This window comes from Pelobates fuscus, chromosome 12 (assembly GCF_036172605.1).
Source record: "Pelobates fuscus isolate aPelFus1 chromosome 12, aPelFus1.pri, whole genome shotgun sequence".
Lineage (NCBI taxonomy): Eukaryota > Metazoa > Chordata > Amphibia > Anura > Pelobatidae > Pelobates > Pelobates fuscus.
The window spans coordinates 68,065,040-68,089,057 of record NC_086328.1 but is presented as its reverse complement, the minus strand read 5'-3'; the positions used below and the strand labels follow the sequence as shown (position 1 = coordinate 68,089,057).

The 24,018-nt window shown below is 39.2% G+C and overlaps 1 protein-coding gene across 1 annotated transcript; it reads left to right on the top strand.

Moving 5' to 3' along the window:
* Positions 1–1,929: 1,929 nt before the first annotated feature.
* Positions 1,930–16,046, top strand: LOC134579298 (chymotrypsinogen A-like). The gene is made up of 7 exons (XM_063438541.1): positions 1,930–2,028; positions 2,119–2,222; positions 3,354–3,433; positions 5,296–5,374; positions 11,751–11,931; positions 13,265–13,398; positions 15,835–16,046. The coding sequence occupies exons 1-7, from the start codon at positions 1,977–1,979 to the stop codon at positions 15,994–15,996; spliced, it is 792 nt and encodes a 263-aa protein (XP_063294611.1). The 5' UTR covers positions 1,930–1,976; the 3' UTR covers positions 15,997–16,046.
* The last annotated feature ends 7,972 nt before the right edge of the window (positions 16,047–24,018 follow it).

Below are 24,018 nucleotides of genomic sequence, written 5' to 3'. Positions count from 1 at the left end.
GATGGGAAAATAGATATGTAGAAAAGACTTGTGCACTGAAATAGTGTTTAACCTAGCGTTATTATAAACAGGTGTATGTGACAACCTTGTGCTATTAAATCGTGAACAGGAATCCCAGATGAACTGTACCAATTTTATAATAGACTATATAGCCTAGTGCGTATAAATCCTCACGAATGGATATATGAATTTAAATTGTGCAGTATATTTAAGAACATTGGTAAAGTACTGAACTGTGAACAACAATGAAACACCCAGATGAAGGTAGTGAGCGGAAAAAACGCAAAAAGCAAGTTTATTTAACCAAACCACAAATGTATTAATAAGTGCAGGAAAAAAAAGAACAGAAAAGCCTGCAAGAATGGGGTGAAATTCAGCGCCTGCTGAAACAAACAGTGAACCCGGTTCCAAGCCTTATGGCTCACAAAACATACGAACTGTGAAATTAGGAGAAGCCCAACCGAACAGTTTTAAACAAAAGCTTAAAGGACACTATAGTCACCAGAACAACTACAGCTTATTGCATTTGTTCTGGTGAGTAGAATCATTCACCTCAGGCGTTTTGCTGTAAACACTGTGTTGTTAGAGAAAATGCAGTGTTTACATTACAGCCTAGTGATAACTTTACTTACCACTCCTTAGATGGCTGCTAGAGCTGCTTCCTATCTCAGTCTTGCCTAGTTTGAATCACAACATATAGTATCTCCTCCCTCTGCATGCAGACACTGAACTTTACTCATAGAGATTCATTGATTCAATTCATTTCTATGAGGAGATGCTGATTGGCCAGGGCTGTGTTTGACTTGTGCTGGCTCTGCCCCTGATCTGCCTCCTTCACAGTCTCAGCCAATCCTTTGGGGAAGCATTGTGATTGGCTTAGAACAACACTTCTATTGATGTCAGCAGGCAGCTTGCTGCTCTGAGTAAAACAGGGAAAAAACAGCAGCTTCAGGCTTGAATACAAGTAAGATTTTACAATATTTAGGGATTGAAGATGGAGCCAGGGGGACTAGATGGTGGTTTTAACACTATAGGGTCAGAAATATATGTTTGTGTTCCTGACCCTATAGTGCTATTTTAAGTGTCAGCATCTAGGTAGGTTGAGATTTAAACAAATGAATGCATGATTCAAACAACGTACAAACGGGACAAAGTAAACAAACGTACAGATTGAACCAGACGAATGAAAAGGATAAGTGAATGAACAGGCTGTATGGGAACAAGAGGAACATGAGTATTAAACATAGGAATGTTTAAACGAAAGCAAATAAACGGTACACGTGTATGCGGATGTAATGGGAGCCAATCCTCGCGTTTGGTAGACCCGAACGTGGGAACACAGCAAACGAGTTCCCACGTTTACATAAATAAGCATGCCGGGTCTCGTAGCCAGAAGCCAGTGTCTCTCGAAACGGGAGCTGGGTCGGAGACGCTGTTAGCCGGGTCCGTGGGCTGCTGTTCCAAGCAGTGAAAATTGGCAGGAAGGACCGGAACAGAAGTGCTGGTTGTCGTGGAAATATAGTCAACGTTTCAGTTCGATCCCCTCGAGCTTTCCTCAATAAGCAAACCAGTAACCAACGTCATGCTGATGATTTGCATTAACAATGAAACAGCTGTCCATGAGGGGTTTACTGACTTTGCATCTTTTGTTGTTGTATACTGGTGTGCATATTTTTGTTTAACATTGTATTAACTATATATATAAATTTTATTTCGAAATGCAAATAGATTATGTGTCAAAATGGAAATAGATTACCAGCTGTTAAGTCCACATCCTTTACTTAGAAATTTAGCTGAAGAATTACGTAATATATTCTCAAGGTCTCCAGATAATATGTTTACATAAAGTTGTATGTAACATGAATGTACACATCTGGAGCTCCGCTTCTAAATATAAAGCCGAGTTGTGATTGGTGGTTTCACTATATATATTTCCCATTGTCTTGGTATTTTTCTTACAATAAAATTTCAGCAACATGACTCTCTTCTGGATCCTGTCCTGCCTTGCTCTTTTGGGCAGCACCTATGGTAAGTGTAACTCAATATTTTATGAGGGCACTGTATTTATTTCAAAATTCTTTCAAATGTTGCTATTTTTCTCTTTACATTACCTTGCAGGTTGTGGTGTCCCTGCTATTAAGCCAGTGATTTCTGGATATGCCAGGATTGTAAATGGTGAGAATGCAGTTTCTGGATCCTGGCCATGGCAAGTGTCTCTGCAGGTATGACAAAAAAGACAGATGATGTTGTTGTGAGTTATAAAATAAAATATTATATCTCAAAATGCATTTACATTTACATTTACAATTACATATCTTCTTTCAAATGTAAAAGTCAGTTGCACAATCTGTCCTAACAAAACTACGATGTTCTAAATAGAAATATCAAAGATTTTTGAATTTTAATTAGAATGGTACTCATAGAAACATAGAAACTTAGAATGTGACGGCAGATAAGAACCATTCGGCCCATCTAGTCTGCCCAGTTTTTTTAAATACTTTCATTCCCTGGCCTTATCTTAAAGCTCGGGTAGTCTTATGCATGCTTAAACTCCTTCACTGTGTTAACCTCTACCACTTCAGCTGGAAGGCTATTCCATGCATCCACTACCCTCTCAGTAAAGTAATACTTCCTGATATTATTTTTAAACCTTTGTCCCTCTAATTTAAGACTATGTCCTCTTGTTGTGGTAGTTTTTCTTCTTTTAAATGTGGTCCCTTCCTTTACTGTGTTGATTTCATTTATGTATTTAAATGTTTCTCTCATATCCTCCCTGTCTCGTCTTTTCTCCAAGCTATACATGTTAAAATCCTTTTAAGATCCAGCCTACATTTAACATTTTACAATATTAAACTGTCCATAATCATTAAAACGTTTATAAATTACAGGTGAAAAAGTTAATATTTTTGGATACAATTTTAAAATAATTCAACATTTAGAAATAAAATATTAATATAAATATAATAATACTTTTTAGTATTTTTTTTATATATATTACCATATTTTTTATGTGTGGTACATTTTTTGATATTTCATTTAATATTTTGATCAAATATTTTTAAAAATATAAAATCATTTGAAAAGCTTTATCCATAACAATTTCAACAAGGCCATAGATAGCACATATTGGCAAGGGTAACTTAATCAATAAATTAAACCAGTTTTCATTCTTTATCCCTCCAGACAGCACTGGGTTCCACTTCATTTGATAAAAAAAAAATTGATTCATGACACCATGGTTTTTAACCTATAATTGAAGGAAAAAAATGTATAAGAAATAATAAAAAAAAATTAAAATTAAAATCTAAATGTAAACAATGAAACAATGCCATTGTACTTGTTTTTACCTACAGCAATCCAATGGATTCCATTTCTGTGGTGGTTCACTGATTAATTCATTGTGGGTTGTGACTGCCGCTCACTGCAGTGTAACGTGAGTAGTTATTTAATATAGCTGTAAAATATCAGATGTAAAATATATGCAGCTTTGTGTCAAGTAGCAAAAACATTACAAATATTAAGTCTTAATTTGTATGAAAAATAAAGATTGTAATGCATAATGAAGACAATATTAACAAACATATTAAAGAAGGTGCACTGCATATGTAGTTGTGGTGCATTGACAAGTAGCTTTTTTATTTTTATTAATGTAGTGTACCAACATATAGCTTTTTTTTATTGCACATAAAACAAGAGCAGATTACAATATGCCATGGTATAATCTATATCAGGAGTTCCCAACCCAGTTCTCAAGTACTCCCTACCAGTCCAGGATTTAAGGATTACCCTGCTGTGTCTAACGTGTTTTTGTTTTTTTCCCCAAAACACCTTAGACACAATTGAGTAATACTTAAATCCTGGTCTTTTAGGGGATACTTGAGGACTGGGTTGGGAACCACTGCCCTATATGTTAATGTCATCCAAGGAAAATAACCCTACTTTTATAACAATTACATCTTTATTGAAACTCACACAAAGTTTGCTTGTATAGTGATCACAAGTCAACAAGTGACAGTACGGACCTGTGCAAGCAACCAATCGCACTATATAGGGTACTTTATCTATGGCCAGAGGGTAAGAGTTATTATATTTTAATGTGGTCAACAAGTGGAGGCTACTTACTAATGGGAGAACTAGTGATCAGACTCCTCCTTAATACTATAGTGGCTTTAATATGGCTGAAAATGGTCTCTGAGACTCAGTGGATACAGCCCAAAGTTACTTAAAGTCATTTTCTAAATATGTGGTTCAACGTAAGTTAAATGTATTGAGTTCCATTTTGTGTGTTCACTTACTTCGCAATCGTGGAAAATATATTAGTACTGCAAAGGATAATTGTCTAGTTAGTAATACAAGTGTTTAGCTAGAATATGTGTATTAATATTTGTCATATTTTCTTTAACATCTTTTTATTAAACATTATCTTTTGCTACACTTTGAATGATTGTCATTTGGGTTACCTGTTAGGAAATATCTCTGCCAATATAACAGAAGCAGCTAATAATCTAAAGTATAGCTGTACAAAACAAAAGGGTTGGTTGTAAATGCTTGCAAATATATGTTGGTTTTTTGGTGTCTATTGTTATTTTAACTAAGTGATGTCTATTGTTAGTGTAACTAGGTTACACCAGGACACAAGACTGGTAGCCATCTTGATGCTCTTTGAAGCGCATAGTCAGCAGCCCTCTAGGTTCTCCTGAAAGTTTAACACAGTAGGTATGGTGAAACACTTTGAATTGCGCAAAGTAATTCATCCAAAACCACAAACCACAACAAGTGAATAACCCTGTTATTGCTCAATGTCTCCTATTAATAATCTCTGGGAGATGTTAAAACACATGACAACCACCAATTGCCAGTGATTGCTGTTAAATGTCATAGTAGAGGAGTAGACAATAATTGCCAACAATAGTGAAAGCCACTTTAATGATTACCAACTGGTCTATAAACGATTGCCGTTAACACTAAATAAGACGAAAAGGAACATAATTTTGAGTATTTGCCTTTTAAATGGCCCCACAATACAAATAACCTCAATAATACCTTCTTATTTTCTTGAGGTTCTTTACCAAAATGTGTCTCTTTCACTTTATTTGCTACTGGACTTTTACCAAGCTGAGTTCATAATTGACTTCAGTGTCATTCATTATACAATCTTTGTTTTCAATATGCACTTGTGACAATTCTGAATGAGATAACTAAACGCAAAAATCTTATTAAAAGAAGAAACAAAATCATGATCACTATAGTAAGAATTGTTAAAACATTTTTTTTAATTATTTTGTGTCTTCACAGAACTGCCCACCGTGTCATTCTGGGTGAATATGATCAGTCTTCTTCTGCTGAAGCCATCCAGACCAAGACTATTTCCAAGGTAATATAAATATATGTATAATCCACTTTTTGTATGCATATTTTGTTGATGTACAAAAATGTTATATAATTAGGTCTATAGCAAGTGTACATTTATTTACAGTCTGAGTGATTCATTTTCTTTGTAACCAATTTCTAAAAAAGACCCCCAAAACAGGGTGCAAGAGAATACTGAGGCTGGACAACATCTCAAGTAGCTTGCCATTTGGTTGGCCCTGCTCAGATCTCAAGCTAGTTTTAGCGTGTGCCATTACAAGAGAATCCAGGCAACTTTAACAAAAGACACACAATTAAATTGTCACACATGTTTAACCCCTTAAAGACCAAACTTCTGGAATAAAAGGGAATCATGACATGTCACACGTCATGTGTCCTTAAGGGGTTAAGAGAAACAGTAAACTATATGTAATTACGCTATGTAAAACGTAAAATACATAAAATACATGTTAGAATACAGACAGACAAATAGACAGAATTACCTTTCAATATCTTCCTATCTTATTTTGCTTTGGAACTAGGGCCTACAATATGTTTATATAAAATGTATAATTCAAAATTGTCCTGCTTTTTACAATACTTATTTTTACATTTCTTCTTACTAATATCTCCTAAATTATACCAACTATGCATCCGAATGATTGCACAACATATTTTTGCTTCCTTGTGCATATTCCTATAAAGAACTGTAAGTGTGCATATTTTTAGGGTTTATATTGAGACAATAACAGTAGATTTGGAGATTCATTTCCATCTGAACTGCAGTTGTGCTGGACTCAGGCCATTGGGTGATTGTCTGAAATTCTGATTTCCCAGCTGAAAAAGTTATTTTTTGGTTCTTGATTTTGAGTGCCAATCAAGTGACAACTGACCAGTTGAGGGAAATAGAGGGAAATAGGGGTAGTAGTAAAACAATCTATTCTCCCAAGCATAATTTTAAATGATGATTGACACTTTGTAGACAGCAGTGACACTGTGTACTTTACCCTTGCTGAAATATGCAAAAATGTGAGTTAGACAAGATCATTGATTCTAGTTTGAGACTAGGTTTAGCTAGCTACTACTGTCAGGGGCCCTTGAAGGGATATACAGTTATTAAAAGGTTTTACAGTTGTTATACTGGGATATACAGTTGTTACAAGAATTTTTTTTTATTTTTTTTTTGGGGGGGGGGGGGGGGTGGTTAGGGGAAGGGGTTGAGTTCTCCAGTCCACCATCATCAGTAGTGCCATTACCTCCTAGAGTCTGAACACCTATACCTTATTCAAGAGGATTGCTGACACTTCCTCCACCACTGCTCCACCACCTCTGATACTACCACTATTATTAGTATTCAGCTTCAGGGTAATGGGATTAGCAGCACTAATTCTGATTCCCCTTAACCCCTTAAGGACGCAAGACGGTTCAGGACCGTCATCGGCATTTTTGCGTTGCCGACCGACGACGGTCCTGAACCGTCCTAAATTTAAAATGTACTTACCCGATCGCCGTCGTTCCCCCGGCGGCGATCGGCGTTGCTCACGTTGTGGGGAGACTGCCTGCAGCCCAGACAGTCTCCCCATGGCGGATTAGGACCCCTGGGGCCATGTGATCGCCCAACAGGGCGACCACATGGTCACAATAGGTGTCCTAGACTCTGCCTGCAGGGGGACTGTCTGTGCTGACAGGCAGTCTCCCTGCAACTGTAAAATCATAAAAAAATTTAAAGTGAAAGGTAATAAAAAAAAAATATTATTATATATGTGTATATATATATGATATATAGACATATATTATACCTATATAATATATGTCTATATATCATATATATAATGCCATGCTAAGTGTATTTTTATATTAATATGTACATATATTAATATAAAAATACACTTATAATTAATTTACACACGTATATATATAATATATATAATAACTATATATATATTGTATATATATATTATTATAAAATACGAATAATAAATAATTTAAATTAAATTAAAAAAATTAAAAATAATAATAAAAATTAAAAAAAAATTATATATCTATACGAAATGTTATTCTAACTGTATTTTGATATTAATATATATATATTTATATCAAAATACACTTAGAATGAAATTGTATATATATCTATGTATATATAAATAAATAAAAAGAATACGAACTATTCATATGTCCATATACAAAATGACATAAATAATTATATAAATATACACGTAGACTTCAAATATATACATATGCATATATATTTAAATTCTACGTGCGTATTTATGTAATATTTTTTTTTTTTTTTTTTTTAAATTCTTTATTTTTGGTGTGCATAAGAGTAATTACAAGCTTTGGTGCGCCACAACAGCGACATCAAGGTACAATATTGAGCATTTGCATTACAGGTTGTGGTAAAAGATTGGCAGGCACAATTTTAGTTAAAGTAATATTTTAGCAATTGTTTAGGTTCTCGAGTAGCTCGAGCTTTTAAGCAAGCAATGCAACTATCATGTATAAACAAGCTTGACGCAGTAGCTTAAAGTGAGTATTAGTAGTATGAACAAGCTGAACTACGCTTGCCTGTGCTTAAGAAAGGGACATGCATTACATACATAGATATCTGGCCTGATTTGTCTTACACCTGTCCTTTGTATAATTACATGTCTAGCTAGGTACACAGATGAGTTAAATGAATGACAGCAAGCCTATATGTTTGGTAGTTGGTATACAATGCTGAGTGGTTTAAGCTTCAAACACATTGTTGAACGATGAGATCCTGCAAATAGTGGTGCCATAGCAGTATTCCACCCCGGCTGGTCTGGACTTCTTGGGTTGGTGTATGCAGCATAGGGTTGTCCGGTGTGATTGCGGTGGACATGGGAGCCCAGAGCGAGCCATGCCAGTAACAGTCAGTACCGGATCTCTCCATGAGTGGTATGATGGCAGTCTGTCACCTACACAGAAGGGCTTCGCAGTCCAGAGCCATTCAGGCAGAATAGAAGTAAAAATGATAAGGTATAAAAAAAAAGGTAAAAAGTAAAACCACCGTTGTTGGACCAGTCCTTATGCCCGTTACAGTCCCCAGAGTGTTGTTTGTTCCATCGATGTTGTGAGATTGCATAGGGGGCTCTGTGTGGTCGGCAAGTCCGAGGCTGGGGTCACTAATCTTCATTGGGTGAAGAGGTGTGGAGGTTCTTATGGCATGAGGGTCTCATAATGTGGGCGAGTAATGAGCTTCGAGGCCGGTTCGGATTTACCAGAGGTGCCAGGTGTGTGTCGCTTCGGTCAGCCTTTTTTCAGGCCCAGTTACAGGGCTAACAGGTGAGTGGCGCTTCCGAGGGCAGTGTTCGCCTACTGTGTCCTCCACCTCTTACCCTATCCCAGGTCCCATGCGGGTAGATGGCATGAGTATATGCGGGCTTTTCTCTAGTGAGGATGTAGGTAGTTAGTTTTCGCCTGCGTTCGCATAAGGTTGTGTAATGTGGTACAGGCCGCATAGCCGCCATTTTAGAGGCCCAGCTCGTGGTGTGCGCCGTCAGGCAGGTCCGATGTTGGGCTTTGTAGGGCGAGGGTTCCCTCCGGTGGGGACCGAGATAACCCCCCCGGTCCATGTGGGGGGGAGGCGAGGCCTGTGAGGTGTATCACAAGGCTGTTGCGTGGCAGTCAGGTTCGCAAGCAGGACGGCGGCCGTCCGTCCCGCTCTCCACCCGCATAGGCCGCAGACCCCGAAGTCCCATTTCACCCACTGGGGGCTCTGGCACTCCCGATCTCAGGGCCCGCGGTGGCTCCAGCCTCAGTCCAGACACTAGATATGGCTTCAGGTCACACAATATGCCGAAATAGCTTAAGTTTTTAGCCAAATTTGATCCGATTTATCAAGAGCCTCTCCAGCCTGCGACCGGTCAGCATGGCGGTCAGGCCCCGCCCCCTTTATGTAATATTTTTACATAATTAAGTTATTTTATTGATTGCAATTTAAGGGACCTGCCTGCCAACCCAGGCCAAAAGTCTAGAGAATTTAATTTGCTAGCACTGTATTTTACCCTGTAACGTTCTACGACACCCTAAAACCTGTACATGGGGGGTACTGTTTTACTCGGGAGACTTTGCTGAACACAAATATTAGTGATTCAAAACAGTAAAACATATCACAGCGATGATATTGTCAGTGAAAGTTACTTTTTTTGCATTTTTCACACATAAACAGCACGTTTACTGATGATATAATTGTTGTGATACATTTTCCAGTTTTGAAACACTAATATTTGTGTTCAGCAAAGTCTCCTGAGTATAACAGTACCCCCCATGTACAGGTTTTATAGCGTTTTTGAAAGTTACAGGGTCAAATATATGGGTCAAATATTTTTACATTGAAAATGACCAGGTTGGTTACGTTGCCTTTGAGAGCGTATGGTAGCCCAGGAATGAGAATTACCCCCATGATGGCATACCATTTGCGAAAGAAGACAACCCAAGGTATTGCAAATGGGGTATGACCAGTCTTTTTTAGTAACCACTTGGTCACAAACACTGGCCAAAATTAGCGTTCAATTTAGTTTTTTACTTTTTTCACACACAAACAAATATGAACGCTAACTTTGGCCAGTGTTTGCGACGAAGTGGCTACTAAAAAAGTCTGGACATACCCCATATTGAATACCCTGGGTTGTCTACTTTAAAAAAAATATGTACATGTGGGGTGTTATTCAGCGATTTATGACAGATAATAGTGTTACAATGTCACTATTGATAAATTTTAAAAATATATGTTTTGAAACCGCAATATCCTACTTGTACTTATAGCCCTATAACATGGAAAAAAATAGCAAAAAGCATGTAAACACTGGGTATTTTTAAACTCAGGACAAAATTTTGAATCTATTTAGCAGTTTTTTTCATTCGCTTTTGTAGATGAATAAAAGATTTTTCACATAAAAGTCAAAAAACATGTATTTTTTTCAATTTTTCATCATATTTTTTCATTTTTTAAAAATTAAATTACATGAGATTATATAAATAATGGTATGTAAAGAAAGCCCCTTTTGTCCTGAAAAAAACAATATATAATTTGTATATGAACAGTAAATGAGAGAGCGGAAAATTACAGCTAAACACAAACACCACAAAAGTGTAAAAAGATGCCTGGTCGCAAATGTACAACATCGCAAAAAAAGTCCAGTCCTTAAGGGGTTAAAGGAGGCAATTCAATGTTTTTAGCATTTTCTTTAAACAAGATAGCAAAATTAAAAATATTAAATCAGTCAATTTTTTTAAAATCCAGATATATTTCATAATGTTATTGTGGCAACTCGGAATTGGAATGGCAAGCATTCCAATATTGAAAATAATTTTGTATGTAAGCACAGTCACAGTCATATAATTTTTACTGATGTTTTGGCTGCCCAAATAGCATTCTCGATTTTTTATTTTGGCAGTGAAATTCAGCCAAGCAGAATAGCTGCATGAACTAAATTCTTCCATCACAAAAATGCTTTTGTATCTGCTGATGTGATTCAGAAGAACCAATTTGATTACACAAGTCTAATTAACAGTGCATGATCAATTGAAAATAGACTGCGAGACACAATTGCAAAGTTTTACAAATGCACAATTTCTGCTAGATTATTTATTTGCTTAATATGCTAAGTCCTGATTAAACTGCAATTTAAAAAAAACCTTCAAAAATATTTCTGTAACTCTCTGTGTATTTGTAATTTGTCTCTGTGCTGGTTTTTGTGTATGAATGCTTTTTCTACTTAATATTTTGCTTAGTGTCTCTGTACACCTATGTGGATTGCTTAGATATGCATCTGTCTATTAGATTTTATGTAATATATTTTTCTTATTCTCTATGAAAACAACTGAAGAGATAATTTCAGTGTGTTCTCATCTATGTGTGTTCATATCTGCAGAAAAGTATTTGTGATGTGATCAAAATATAATTTACACAATTAGAATTCATTGCTATACTTTTAATTAAAATATTTTTCATGTGGAAAAATATCATAGATGTAGATTTACACAATCTATTTGTAATTGTATTTAATTGAATGTCCCATCTTATTTGTACTGATGCTTATAAATGAAATATGTTGTAGAAATATAGTTGTTATTTATTTTACATTGCAGATAAAAGCAAATGGCTATGGCCACATGGAAAAAGCTTTCTTTAAATGGAAGTACCAAGCCAGCTGTATAGAAGTACCCCTTGCTCTTTTATCTGTTTTATGTTCTCTTGGAATAGATTGCAGGGGATGCAATTAATGCTGGGTTTTATTCATGTTTGTGATTGAGATAGCACAACGTACAGATTAAAGTAGGAGGTCGTTAAAAACAGGACAGAACAGTCATCCTAGGATGGGTCGGCTCTTTAATATATGTTTAAAGTGTAACCATTTCTATTTTTGCATCAGGTTTTAAGACACCCCACCTACAACTCTTTGACCATAACCAATGACATCACTCTGGTGAAACTGTCCAGTGCTGCTACTTTAAACAATCGTGTTTCTCCAGTGTGTATTGCTGCAAGTGCTGATGCTTTCAATGGTGGAGAGAGATGTGTCACCACTGGATGGGGATATATTGATGCTGCATGTAAGCAAATTACCATTCCATAAGAACAAATCATGGCAGGATACATATTTCATATAATATACCTTCCAATCACCACATGGCCTCTATGTAGGGCTGTCCCAGTGTAGTGCTACTGCTGGTTGTGGTTTTTATGAATATGGGATCACACCGACAGGGAAAGTAATAATTTTCTGATTTGGCTTTGCTATATTTTCTCTTAGCTCTGGGTTGGTTGGTTGGTCCACTCTGGACTTTTGTTCAGGGTTGAGAGATCAAATTCCCTCTACACAAGAGACACTACAACCCCAAACGATCATTTTAACGTTGTTAGGCATCATCAGTGAGGCATAGCTGATATCTCTCTAGGCACATTGAGCAAGGGGTCCACATCTGGATTACCCTTTAAAGTTATGGAGAGCAAAAAACAAGGAGCAAGAGTGTACTGAGAATAGACAGCAGCTTAAATAGCCTTACTCCCCTAGATAGGTAAAATCTGTGGTAATTATGTATATTTTTATTCATGTGACAGTGTAGTTGTTACTAAAATATGCCCAGCTTGTTTGGCGTTTTTTATGTGACTTTTTCTTCTTTTCTACCTCCCCCACCTCATGTATTGTTGGCATTTTTTTTCTCTGCTACTTGTCTATTATTGGTTTATGCTTTGGATATATTTCTTAAATTGTAATAAAGAGCTAATTGTATTAGCTCTGTTGTATTATCCCCTTGTTAGAGTGCACAGTTGGGAGATTGTTGTTAATTTCTGGGGGTGGGTGCTTAAGGGGGGAGGTTACTATATAGTGCACCCCTAAAAAATTAACTGCTTAGCTATCCTACATTTTAGTGGGGAAAAAGTGGCCAATGGTACTTTGAACTGTAGAGCACTGGTTTATTTGGTATCCTAATGTCTCCAATGTTGTTTTATTTGTTCCCCACTTTCCATAAATGGAGTGAGCAAGTAAGCAAGTAAGAGGAGATATTGTTCATATGCCTTTCATTGTTTTTGAGCCTAATCATACAAATTAATATAGCATTTTTTGTATTCACATAACAATGTAAGTTAAAATGTAAAGTAAAGAAATTGAATGACCTGTAGCTACATTTTGGTTATCTATCAGGTTGTGTGTAAATCCCAGAGGTGACAGTTTTACTTTAATAGTGGCATTATTAAATTGTGTGTATCCTTTTTAATTTTTTTCTGCGATAATTATATGTTTTTGAGTTTTTATTAGACATTTTCAGTAATAATTTAGTGAACATAATTTAAGATACATGTTGTTATCCTCTGGCTTGTGTGCTTTTGCTTTTTATTATTGCAAAGACACAACTAACCCTAAAGTATTTTTGGTTTCTCTAGCACGTGTTACTCCAACCAAACTGCAACAGGTGGCTCTGCCTCTTCTAAACAACAGTGACTGCCAGAGATACTGGGGAAGCAAAATCCTGAGCACCATGGTTTGTGCTGGAGCTTCTGGAGCCTCCTCCTGCATGGTACACTGTTTTTTTTGTTTTTTTGTTTTGTTGTTTTGTTTTTAAATAATAACATTGTTAATGTAACCATAAAGCAGCGCAAACAACAGATTATAAGAAAACTCACAAAAATGTTATGTACAAGGAAAGGTGGGTCTAACTGTACCACAGTTTACCTATTCTTATACGGTTAGAATATTGGCTTCAAGTGCAGCCTCTCAGCTTTAATTTGAGGAAGGGTTAAGGAATTAAAGCTATTTAATATGTAGCCCCCTTATTTTTCAAGGTAGATAAAAACCCCTTCACAGCATCCAGCCAAGTGAAGAACACTCTTCAGGATGTAAGCATATTATTATCCAAGTCTACCATAAAGAGAAGACTTCATGAGAGCAAATACAGAGGGTTCACCACAAGTTGCAAACACTTCAAAAGCATAGAAAGGTTAGATTAGACTTCCCAAAAACATCTAAAACAACCAGCCCAGTTCTGGAACAGCATTCTGTGGACAGATGAAACTATGATCAACCTGTACCATAACGATGGGATGAAAAAAGTATGGAAAAAGCTTGGAATGGTTAGTGATCCAAAGCATACCACATAATTTGTAAAATACTGTGGCATGGCACGGGCATGCATGGCTTCCAGTGGCACTGGGTCACTAGTGTTTAATGATGATGTAACAGAAGACAGAAGCAACCAGATGAATTCTGAAGTGTATAGGGATATATTGTCTGCTCATATTCAGTCAAATTCAGCAAAGTTAATTGGACGACGATTCACATTACAGATGGACAATGACAAAAACATTCTGCAAATGCAACCTAGGAATTTTTTAAGGCAAATAAGGGGAATATTCTGCAATGGCCGAGTCAATCACCTGTTCTCTACCTGATTAAGCATGCATTTCTCTTGCTGAAGACAAAACTTAAGGCAGAAACACACACAAGCAAACAACTACTGAATACAGCTGCAGTAAAGGCCTAGCAAAGCATCATAAAGGAAAAAACTGCATTTGGTGATATCCATGCATTAGAGACTTCAAGCAGTCATTGACCGCAAAGAATTCTCCATTGTATTTATGATTATGTTAATTTGTCCAATTACATTAAAGCCCCTAAAAGTTGGGACTGTGTATGAAAATGGGAAACAAGAAGAGAACGGAGTCTGTCCTAAAGTTTAAAAATAAATACACAAATGTAATCGGATAAACAGTTAAAATTAAACTTTATTAAGTAGAAAACAAAAACTTAACTATATATAAAGAGGAAGGGGGAGAAGGGAGGTATAAGGTGCAATGCACCTCGGTAAGTAAAATACAACTTCCTAACTGGAGGGCTAGGAAAGAGATCGCTGACTACAGGGTACTGCGGTGGTAACAAAGTCCACCAATGAAAGTGTCAGATCGCACTGGATACAAATATCATCAAAACTCTAATCGGTGCAATGCCTGATATGTTGCTATTTCCGAGAGAGAAACTAATGATGATAGGTAACTGTAGAGAGCGATCCCCTTAGTGAGTGTACCTGTAGTGACAGAAGCTACAGTAGATTCAGTTGCCACAGTAAATTCCAAAGTGAGTAGAACTATACAATAGCACTCTGGTTCATAAAGATGTAAATAGTGATGGGCAGCGAAGGTACTGTAGTGCTGAAATGGGAACACAATGGGGCTGGATTATTGGGTACAACATTGCCTCTTGAAATTACTGCAATGGTGACAAAAATCCGCCTACAAGAGTATGCGTGCTCATGCGCAGTGCTATTGTAACGGGGTCCGTTTCTAGTGGGAACAGTAAATAGTAGGTAGCTGTCCCAAAAGGTACAATCCCCTGTGATGATTAACAGTGCTAATGGACACAGATGCCTAAGGTAGGCAAGTCAGGTTAAGCAGAAATGTCACAAGTGTGACTAACTGATAACAGGCAACCCATAGGTAACCGGGTTCCCCCCAGAGAAAAGGCCAGTATGCAAAATACACTATCAAGATCAACCTCCTATCTTCTATACCGGTTAAGTTGTGAAGTAAGATAGTCTTACAGAGTTAGTCTTACAGAGCCGGATAGTAGTAGAAAGGAATGGTGCCTTCGTGGGTACCAGGTATAGGAAAGTCATGTAAAAGGAGGATGAGAGAGGGTGCAGGAACCTGTTCTGTCCTTTAGGATCTTCTTTCTGGCCATCTTCTCCCACATGTGTATGAAAATGGTTGCAATAATTGTTTTTCAAATCCATTGTGGTGGTGTACAGGGCCAAAAGGATGACAATTGTGTCAGTTTCAAAATATGTCTGGACCTTATTGTATGTGCATTAGCAAGATTGTATTTAAACTAGACTATATTAAAAAGAGGAATATTCATATAAAAAAAAAGTACATGCCAAATTAATTTTCGATACATAGATATGTTTACTTCTTATAATTTTTGACTTTATTATCTACTTACTAATCCATTTTGCCTTCAGGGTGACTCTGGTGGACCTCTTGTATGCCAAAGAAATGGAGCTTGGACTCTGGCCGGAATTGTGTCCTGGGGAAGTTCCACCTGCTCAACATCATCCCCTGGAGTTTACGCTCGTGTCACAGTTCTCAGATCCTGGATTGATCAGACTGTTGCTGCTAATTAAATATTTATGTACATGTATGTTTGAACTACCAATAAAAGGTTAATGCACAATATGATTAGAGTTTTTTATGAAACAAATAAAAGAACTGCTAATGATGTCAATTCAGCCATCATAGTTAAATTAGAAGACAGGTTTTAGTACAAATAATAAAACAAAAAGTTATGTGTGATGGTTCTATTCTTAAGATTTTTTGGCATAACATTAATCCTGAATATATATTTAAATGTGTATGGATCAGCTGCATAATATTTGATACCCGCAGTACATGCAAAACGTAAAGCATTTATCTCAGATTTCACTAGACCAACAATTTGACTCTTACATTTTGTTTCTGAAATTAATTTGCTTAATGATGATCAGTGTACAGCAGAATTTTTTTCATTTTTATTTTTTTCTTTTTTTTCTTGAGTACATAGCAAGAAAGAACCTACGGATTTGAAAATACAAATTTTACCACATGACAGGAGGCTTCATATTTGCATATCTTTCTTTACTGAAAACTCCAGCAGCATAGAAACAGTAACAACCAATCAGAGAAAAGATATGGTGCCCATAAAAGGCCCTGTCTATGACATCACTTCCTCTTTCTTTGCTGCTCCAGCCATCAACAGGTCAGAGTAATTTTACCTCTCTGGTTTATGTACTTATATTGTCTTTTTATTGTATTATTCCTGTTTTTTATTATATTTATTATTGTATTATTATTACTGTTTTTTTCTTATATTTACTATTGTATTATTACTGTTTTTCCTTATTCACCCCTATCTACCTATACCTGTCCCCCTCCTGTTTTTCACTTCTCAGTCGCCCTGTTGGTTTCTGGTGCCTCTTTTACTTTGTTTTTTCGGACTGCCGGTCCGCGGACCTGCCCTTACTGACACAGGGGGCTGGGTGGGGACGGGTGGAGGGTAGCGGGGGTTAAAAAATTTTCAGTTTGCCGCCCTTTTGTTCCCTTCCCGCTCGCAGCCGCGAGCGGGTAGCTCTCTCTTACTCACGCGGCTGGCGGCCATCTTGGTTCTCGCGGCAAAATCGCGAGACCCGCGACGGCTGCCTCTCCTCACACTCGGCGGTCGGGGAATCACCCGATCGCCGCAACGGAGTTGGGGGAACCCCCCCTCAGGGACCCCCCCCCCCCACCTCTTCTCAGTCTCAGGAAACCGGACAGCTGGGATGGCTTAGGTGACTTGCTGTTTTCCTGCAAAGCAAACAGACAGCTATTCCAACTATATGAAACTTATAGTTATGAAACTCATAGTGTATATAACTTGAAAACGCTATGGTTCTATTTAGACTGTTTACATAGGATTAGTGAAACTTTTCTTCTATATATATACCTAGCAGGTATGGTGGCTTAGGAGATAAGCTGTCTGCCTGTATAAGCAAGCAGACAGTCAGTCCAACAAAACACAAGTTCGAACCCCAGCATGGGTACCCATGGTAACTTGAATTTTTCCTGTTCCCAAAACCAACAATATATAAGGACCATTTATCAAATATTGGTAGATAACACTCTTTATCTATGTTAAATGTTATCAATTAGTTTAACCCCTTAAGGACACATGACATGTGTGACATGTCATGATTCCCTTTTATTCCAGAAGTTTGGTCCTTAAGAGGTTAATAAGTGTCCTATTTTACCTATGTACCAGTTTATAGGGTACAAATTGAAGTTTGTGGTAGGCTTTACTCTCCATCCTGTGCAAGGTCAGTAGGTATGGTCACATTCTGATGGCGGTCCTGTTTTTTATTGTTCGGTACAAGATAGTCAATGCAGGCACAATGAGTTCTCTTTGGTATGAAGGCTGTACTATATACGATATACATACCTTAACCGACATACTGCCTCGCTGGTCCCTGCAGGGACAGATGCAACATTATTTCCCCTCAGGGGATCATATTCTGCTATACCATCCAAAGGGAATATTATACTGATTACCCGGCACAGGGTTATATTACATTACTGTACCCAAGGGTGCAACATTTATGTGGGTGTCCTCTGGGTATTTTTTCATGGCACACCACCTGGGGTGACCCCCAAATATGCATGCAAGGGCGCTGACGGCCCATTTCAATTGATGTGGGTGTCCTCTGATTGCCACGGCACACCACCCGGGGTGAACCCCGATGATATGCACAAGGGCCTGTATTGTCAAGAGATAAACGAATACAGCCCTGATTTCACTGACTACGTGCATATACAGCCCTCTCAATGCCTGTCAGTTTACTTTAAAGCAACAGTACCATGCTGGATACGGTGGACGGCAGGACCACTAAGGAAACTGAGTGTACTGCGTAGTACCCTTCACAGGGATACATATATATATATATATTTATGGTGCCTAGTGTACATATTGAACGTGGGTGTCCTCTGGGTTGTTTTTACATGGCACACCACCTGGGATGACCCCCAGATATGCATGCAATACTCGCAAGGTACCAATAATTATAATGTGGGTGTCCTCTGGGTACTTTTTTCATGGCACACCACCTGGGGTGACCCCCCAGATATGCATGCGAGGTCACTGACAGACCATTACCTTTGATGTGGGTGTCCTCTGGGTTTCCATGGCACGCCACCTGGGATGTACCCAACCTAACAGTCGTGGGTCCTGCGGTTGCAGACCTTATGGAGACAGGCCCCACGCGCCTCTATAATCAGCCTGTATAATTTAATACCGTACATACAGCTCTGGTGTACATTTGTGGTGGCCCGGCTAACCTGACCAAACACCACTACCAGTCGGTCGCGCCTGCTCCGCGGCTCTCAGTAGCCAGATTTAACTAATAGAGGTGACCCTTCTACACTTGGCACAGGTATTCATACTCTCAAACAAACTAAACAGGCAATTCAAACCATTTTACCCGGGTGATCCACAGTTCTACCTGGAGTCTAACACCCCTACATGTTGACCCTCAAACATTACTCCCACTGACTACCACTGTCTCCAAACAGGACGGGAATGAGTCATGGTGGACACTCTCAACCTTCCCAAGACTTCTAGGCGAGGACAAACGCCGCTGTAGCGGCCTCAGTAGAGAAGTTTCTGTTATGGGCTCTGCCCCACACCGCTTGATGGAGGACACTTCCTCGAAGTACGTTAGGGACACCTGACTCTGTGACAGCGGCCGAGGCAGGGATAGCAATAACGGCACTAAACCAGAGTGACCGAAGACGGACCGTTCCTGGATGAACACTATTGGCTGCGCAACCCTCTGGGGATGAAAGTATGCGCACGCCTCAAGACAAAGTGGTAGTTGCGCCCGAGCTCAATAGATGACGTACTATGCGCCGACAGACACAATCCTGTCAACAACACATTATGGGACTTAGGAGCGACAAGAATTCGGCCCAAAAGCACAAGGCCTACTATTTGACGTAGTGTTCATGGCGGAACTCAAGGTGCACGTCAATCTATTCGTGTCTCCCCTTCGGGGAAAGATGTATTTGGGAGGACTGATCGGTAGCGGAACGAGCCGCCAGCCGCTTCTGGGCGATAGTTTCCAGATCGTATACACAGTCCTCATATAGCTTCTTACTCGCTTCTCTACTAGTGAGTCGTCCTACATAGCTAACTGTTTCCAATTTTACGACCGGCAGCCTCTCTCTGTTTTACGGAATTGGGAGACGATCACCAAAGTCACCGGGGTTCTCCAGACACTACAAGGCTAGGTCATAGAATTTGTTTATCACGGCCGTTCAGGTCGCCCTTCCGCCCCCATCACACATGCTGGCGGAACTGGAACGCCTCGTGGACCAAGAAATCCACGACCCTTTTTCAAGAAGGACGCACTCCAATATGCACCGGAGGGGAAGGCTTCCTCAGCTAATGTTTCCCTGGTCTAGCAGAAGCCAGGAGGCTACATCAATGGAACTCCTACGTGGTATACAAACACTTCAAGATGGGGGATATTCATCTTCTACAAGACCTCCTATGCGATAACTTCTGGTTTACACATTGGGTAGTACACAAACATAGATCGCTTCTCCATCTGAGTTGGGCCAATTCCTCGGTTTCGACATCGGCTTGGAGAACCACGTTCCGCGTCGGTCTAGGGCAAAGATCGCCTCTATAATGATAGAGGTCAGACTCACTCCAAGGTTGGATACGATTCCTCTCGGGATACTCGCCGGATTGAGGGATTCCTCTCCTCCCTCATACAAGCGATATTCCCTGGCCCACTACACTACAGGCCATGCAACAGCTGATGGCGAGATACGTACGCACCGGCCACTCTTACGACCACTGGATCTCACTGTCAGCAGAAATGAGGATGGAATTTCGATGGTGATTATTTCACATACAAACTTGAATTGGCTGAACGGTCCTTGACTCTTCCTCCGGATGCGAAGCGGTGGATGTACCCTACAAACGTGTCCCAGCCGTTCTCCACAATAGCAAGGGTGCTTCGATACACACGTACCCACAAGATATCGTTCCTGCTCATGACACCCCTCGGGCAGATCAACCGCGGTTCCCGGATCGCCTGGGGATGTCTCGCGAAGACCATCTACTACTCCCTGACTTTCCTCTTCTTCCGACGGGACCGCAAGGGGAAGCTCACTCCCTTGTCAGGGAAGGACAACTGGCACTAATGGCCTGGACGGTTTCAGGGGCTCCTGGTCAGTCCACGACCTATTGCATCAACTGAATCCTATGGGGCTCGTAGGCTCCCGACTCCAGGAAATGCTATATTTCTGCCTGGTCGGCCTGGAGTGATTGGTGGGTGGAAAGGGATTCCGACCCCTTTACCGCACCTGTCACGCTGATCCTTACTATCTGTCACTCCTGGTCTCGTGGGGCGGTCATATCGATCCCTCAACGTGATCGGATCCGCCATATCGGTGGCGCACGTTCCGGTACAGGGCGGACCAGTAGGTCAAGATCCACGGGGTTGTCGACTACTACGGGACGCCGGATTATCGAGACTCTGCACCCAAGTATTCACACCTCTGGCAGGTGGATGTGGTGCTGTGATTCCTTGAGGGAATAGCAGGACAATTTGTCACGGAAACAACTTTCAGCCAAACTAGCCCTCTTGTTATGCCTCGTCTTATTTAGACGGGTGATGGACGTTAGGGCTTTCGATATGAATGGTTTTCTCTATTATGCCAGATGGGATTACCTTTTCCATATCGAGACGAACTAAGTCCAGTTCATCTTCGGTGTCATACCCATACTTTGTGTCAGACACCAAACTAGGTGTGGTCGGAACGCTAATGGAGTATACCGAAATCATTCCCCCTTCGTATTCATGCGACGGGTCTACTCCTGACTTCTTACGTGGAACCTCATGGAGAGGTGGCGGGCGTCGAACCTTGTTTCGGAGCCCACTCGGTCGAGGGAGCGCTGGCCCCACAAGTCTTTTTCGGACGTCGCCTCCCTAACCGACACTACACGATGCGCAATTTGAGCGCGAGAGGGTACGTTTAGAACGCTCTATTTCGGCAAACATCTCGTACTTCCTTCACACTGGTCAATTCTAAGCTTTAAAAATGCAAATATGAAGCCTCCTGTCATGTGGTAAAATTGAAGATTATACTAGCTTTAGTGTACTAATAATCTTAATTTTAGTAATGACAGGAGGCGAATATTTCCCACCCTATAGGATCCCTCCCATGTTTTTTCTCGTGTTGAACTGAATATGCCCTCTATGTTCAGGAAGGTAAGTACGTTATGGTTGTATGTTTGCTACTTAGACATGTGGCTTGAGAGACTTGTATAGGTTGAATAATTAGACATGTACCTTGAATTACGTTGTGTTTACAGATTCTTAATTATCATTACTTTAGAATTAATATATATTGACATGTTACTCATTCTAGTATCCATTGGTATATCAGATTCTTAATGTTTATTGTATGCGGACAAGTTATCACGCCAGAGTCCTTTCACCTTTTTCTTTTTCTTACAGCGTGAACGTCTTCTCCTCAAGACAAAGACTCACCTCCCATAACTCTACATCACGGAACTACTGGAGTTGATTATTCTAATATGTTGTGGAACTGTTGACATAATATGATTATGTTTATTGTTGCTATTTATTGTTTCGCTTCAAAGAAAGAGGAAGTGATGTCATAGACAGGGCCTTTTATGGGCACCATATCTTTTCTCTGATTGGTTGTTACTGTTTCTATGCTGCTGGAGTTTTCAGTAAAGAAAGATATGCAAATATTCGCCTCCTGTCATTACTAAAATTAAGATTATTAGTACACTAAAGCTAGTATAATCTTCAATTACTATTACAATAACCGTACAGCTGGAAACAGTATTTTATGTGATCACTTATATCATACTAAGAATTCAATCAAATTTATACAGTTGACAGGACAGTTTCTGTATCTTTGGAGGAACTATTTAGATGTAGGCATCTAATTCTAAATCTAGTTAGCAAAGAGAGTTTTGGAAATAGTTTTTTCCTCACAGCTACTCACAGATCCTCACAGCACTTTATCTTGCTGAAGTTATACATTGCTGTGGAATATGTTGGAGCATTATAAATGTCAGTAATGAATAAGTGTTTTATGTGTGAAAAGTCCTCATTTTTCCATTTCAGAAAAAGTGCATGTTTCAATAAAAAGTGTCACTTTTATAAATTAACATTGTTACATCCACTTCCCCTTGGCTGTAACTCAGACAACTGGTCCTGTCACTTCCTGGTCACTTAGTTTAGTTAAGAGGCAGGATTAGGAGAGGAGGGCTTGCTAAGACTTCAGGCAAGAGATCTACAAATTTTGCAAACTGTTTTTAGATTAACCCCCAATGAAAAATGCATATCTTTTTGGTTTTGATTTGGGCAGTGGATTGTTCTTTAAATGTGGTATTGAAAAAATCAATACATACTAACTAGAGTTGAGCGGACACCTGGATGTTCGGGTCCGGCGGGTTCGGCCGAACTTTGAAAAAAAGTCCGGCTTCCGGATCGAACTTGACCCCGAACCCTATTGAAGTCAATGGGTACCCAAACTTTTGGCCACAAAATGCCTCTAAAAAAGTCCTGGAAAGGGCTAGAGGGCTGCAAAAGGAAGTCAAATGGGGGTAAGAGTAGGACAAGTGCCCTGCAAACAAATGTGGATAGGGAAATAACTTAAAATAACATAAACATTAAAAATACAGCTAAGCCATAAAATAGCACTAGATGGAATCTTTGATTTTAGCCTTGGAAGAACATAAATCAAAATCTGAAGCATGGCAGTCAGGAGGATCACCAGAATTATCCATTTGAGAGAGGGTTGGAGTGCAGGGTATTCTCTTTCATTGTTCAAACTGAGCTCAACTCCTGATGTATGGAGAAAAGGCCTTCACAAGCCTCTTTGTACATAGTTTATACTAAGTGACCCATAGGTTGAGGAGGTGGTGACCGTGGTGGTGTAGGTGGAAGCGGTGGTGGAGGAGGAGGAGGTAGCCAACACTGTTTTTTTATATATATATATATATATATATATATATATATATATACAATAAATACACAAAATACACAAGATCCAGCGCACTCTCCTATCTACTAAACAGCAACTTCAATGTTGACAGATTTTATTAGTTTGTAAAAGTTTTTTTTAAAAACACCTAATCTAGGCAAAAAAAATGGGGATTTAGTTACATTATATGATCATACATTGCATAAGCCTGCCACAACGTCAATGTACCCCATCTTTGGCAGGTCCTACTCTCACAGTCTAATGTCTGCTCTTATGAGATTAACCACTTACTTGGGGAAAAATTCCATCTGAGGCTCTCTGCAGTACAAGGCTAAATAGGGACCTGAGATGAGGCACCTGTAACAGGGAGGGGTGCAGAACCAAGGAGTTGGCTAGACTCCCAAATATATAGGAAACATGGGGGGATGGTTGCACTCACCTAAACATGCTTAAATGGGGTGCTGCTGGGGGCCATATTATACAATAAATACACAAGATCCAGCGCACTCTCCTATCTACTAAACAGCAACTTCAATGTTGACAGATTTTATTAGTTTGTAAAAGTTTTTTTTAAAAACACCTAATCTAGGCAAAAAAAATGGGGA

Bases quoted from the DNA above. Each gene is read 5' to 3' on its own strand.
- LOC134579298 (XM_063438541.1), top strand. From the start codon at position 1,977: ATGACTCTCTTCTGGATCCTGTCCTGCCTTGCTCTTTTGGGCAGCACC. The intron at 11,932-13,264 runs GTAAGCAAATTA...TGGTTTCTCTAG, and splicing joins GGGATATATTGATGCTGCAT to CACGTGTTACTCCAACCAAA. The intron at 13,399-15,834 runs GTACACTGTTTT...TTTTGCCTTCAG, and splicing joins CTGGAGCCTCCTCCTGCATG to GGTGACTCTGGTGGACCTCT.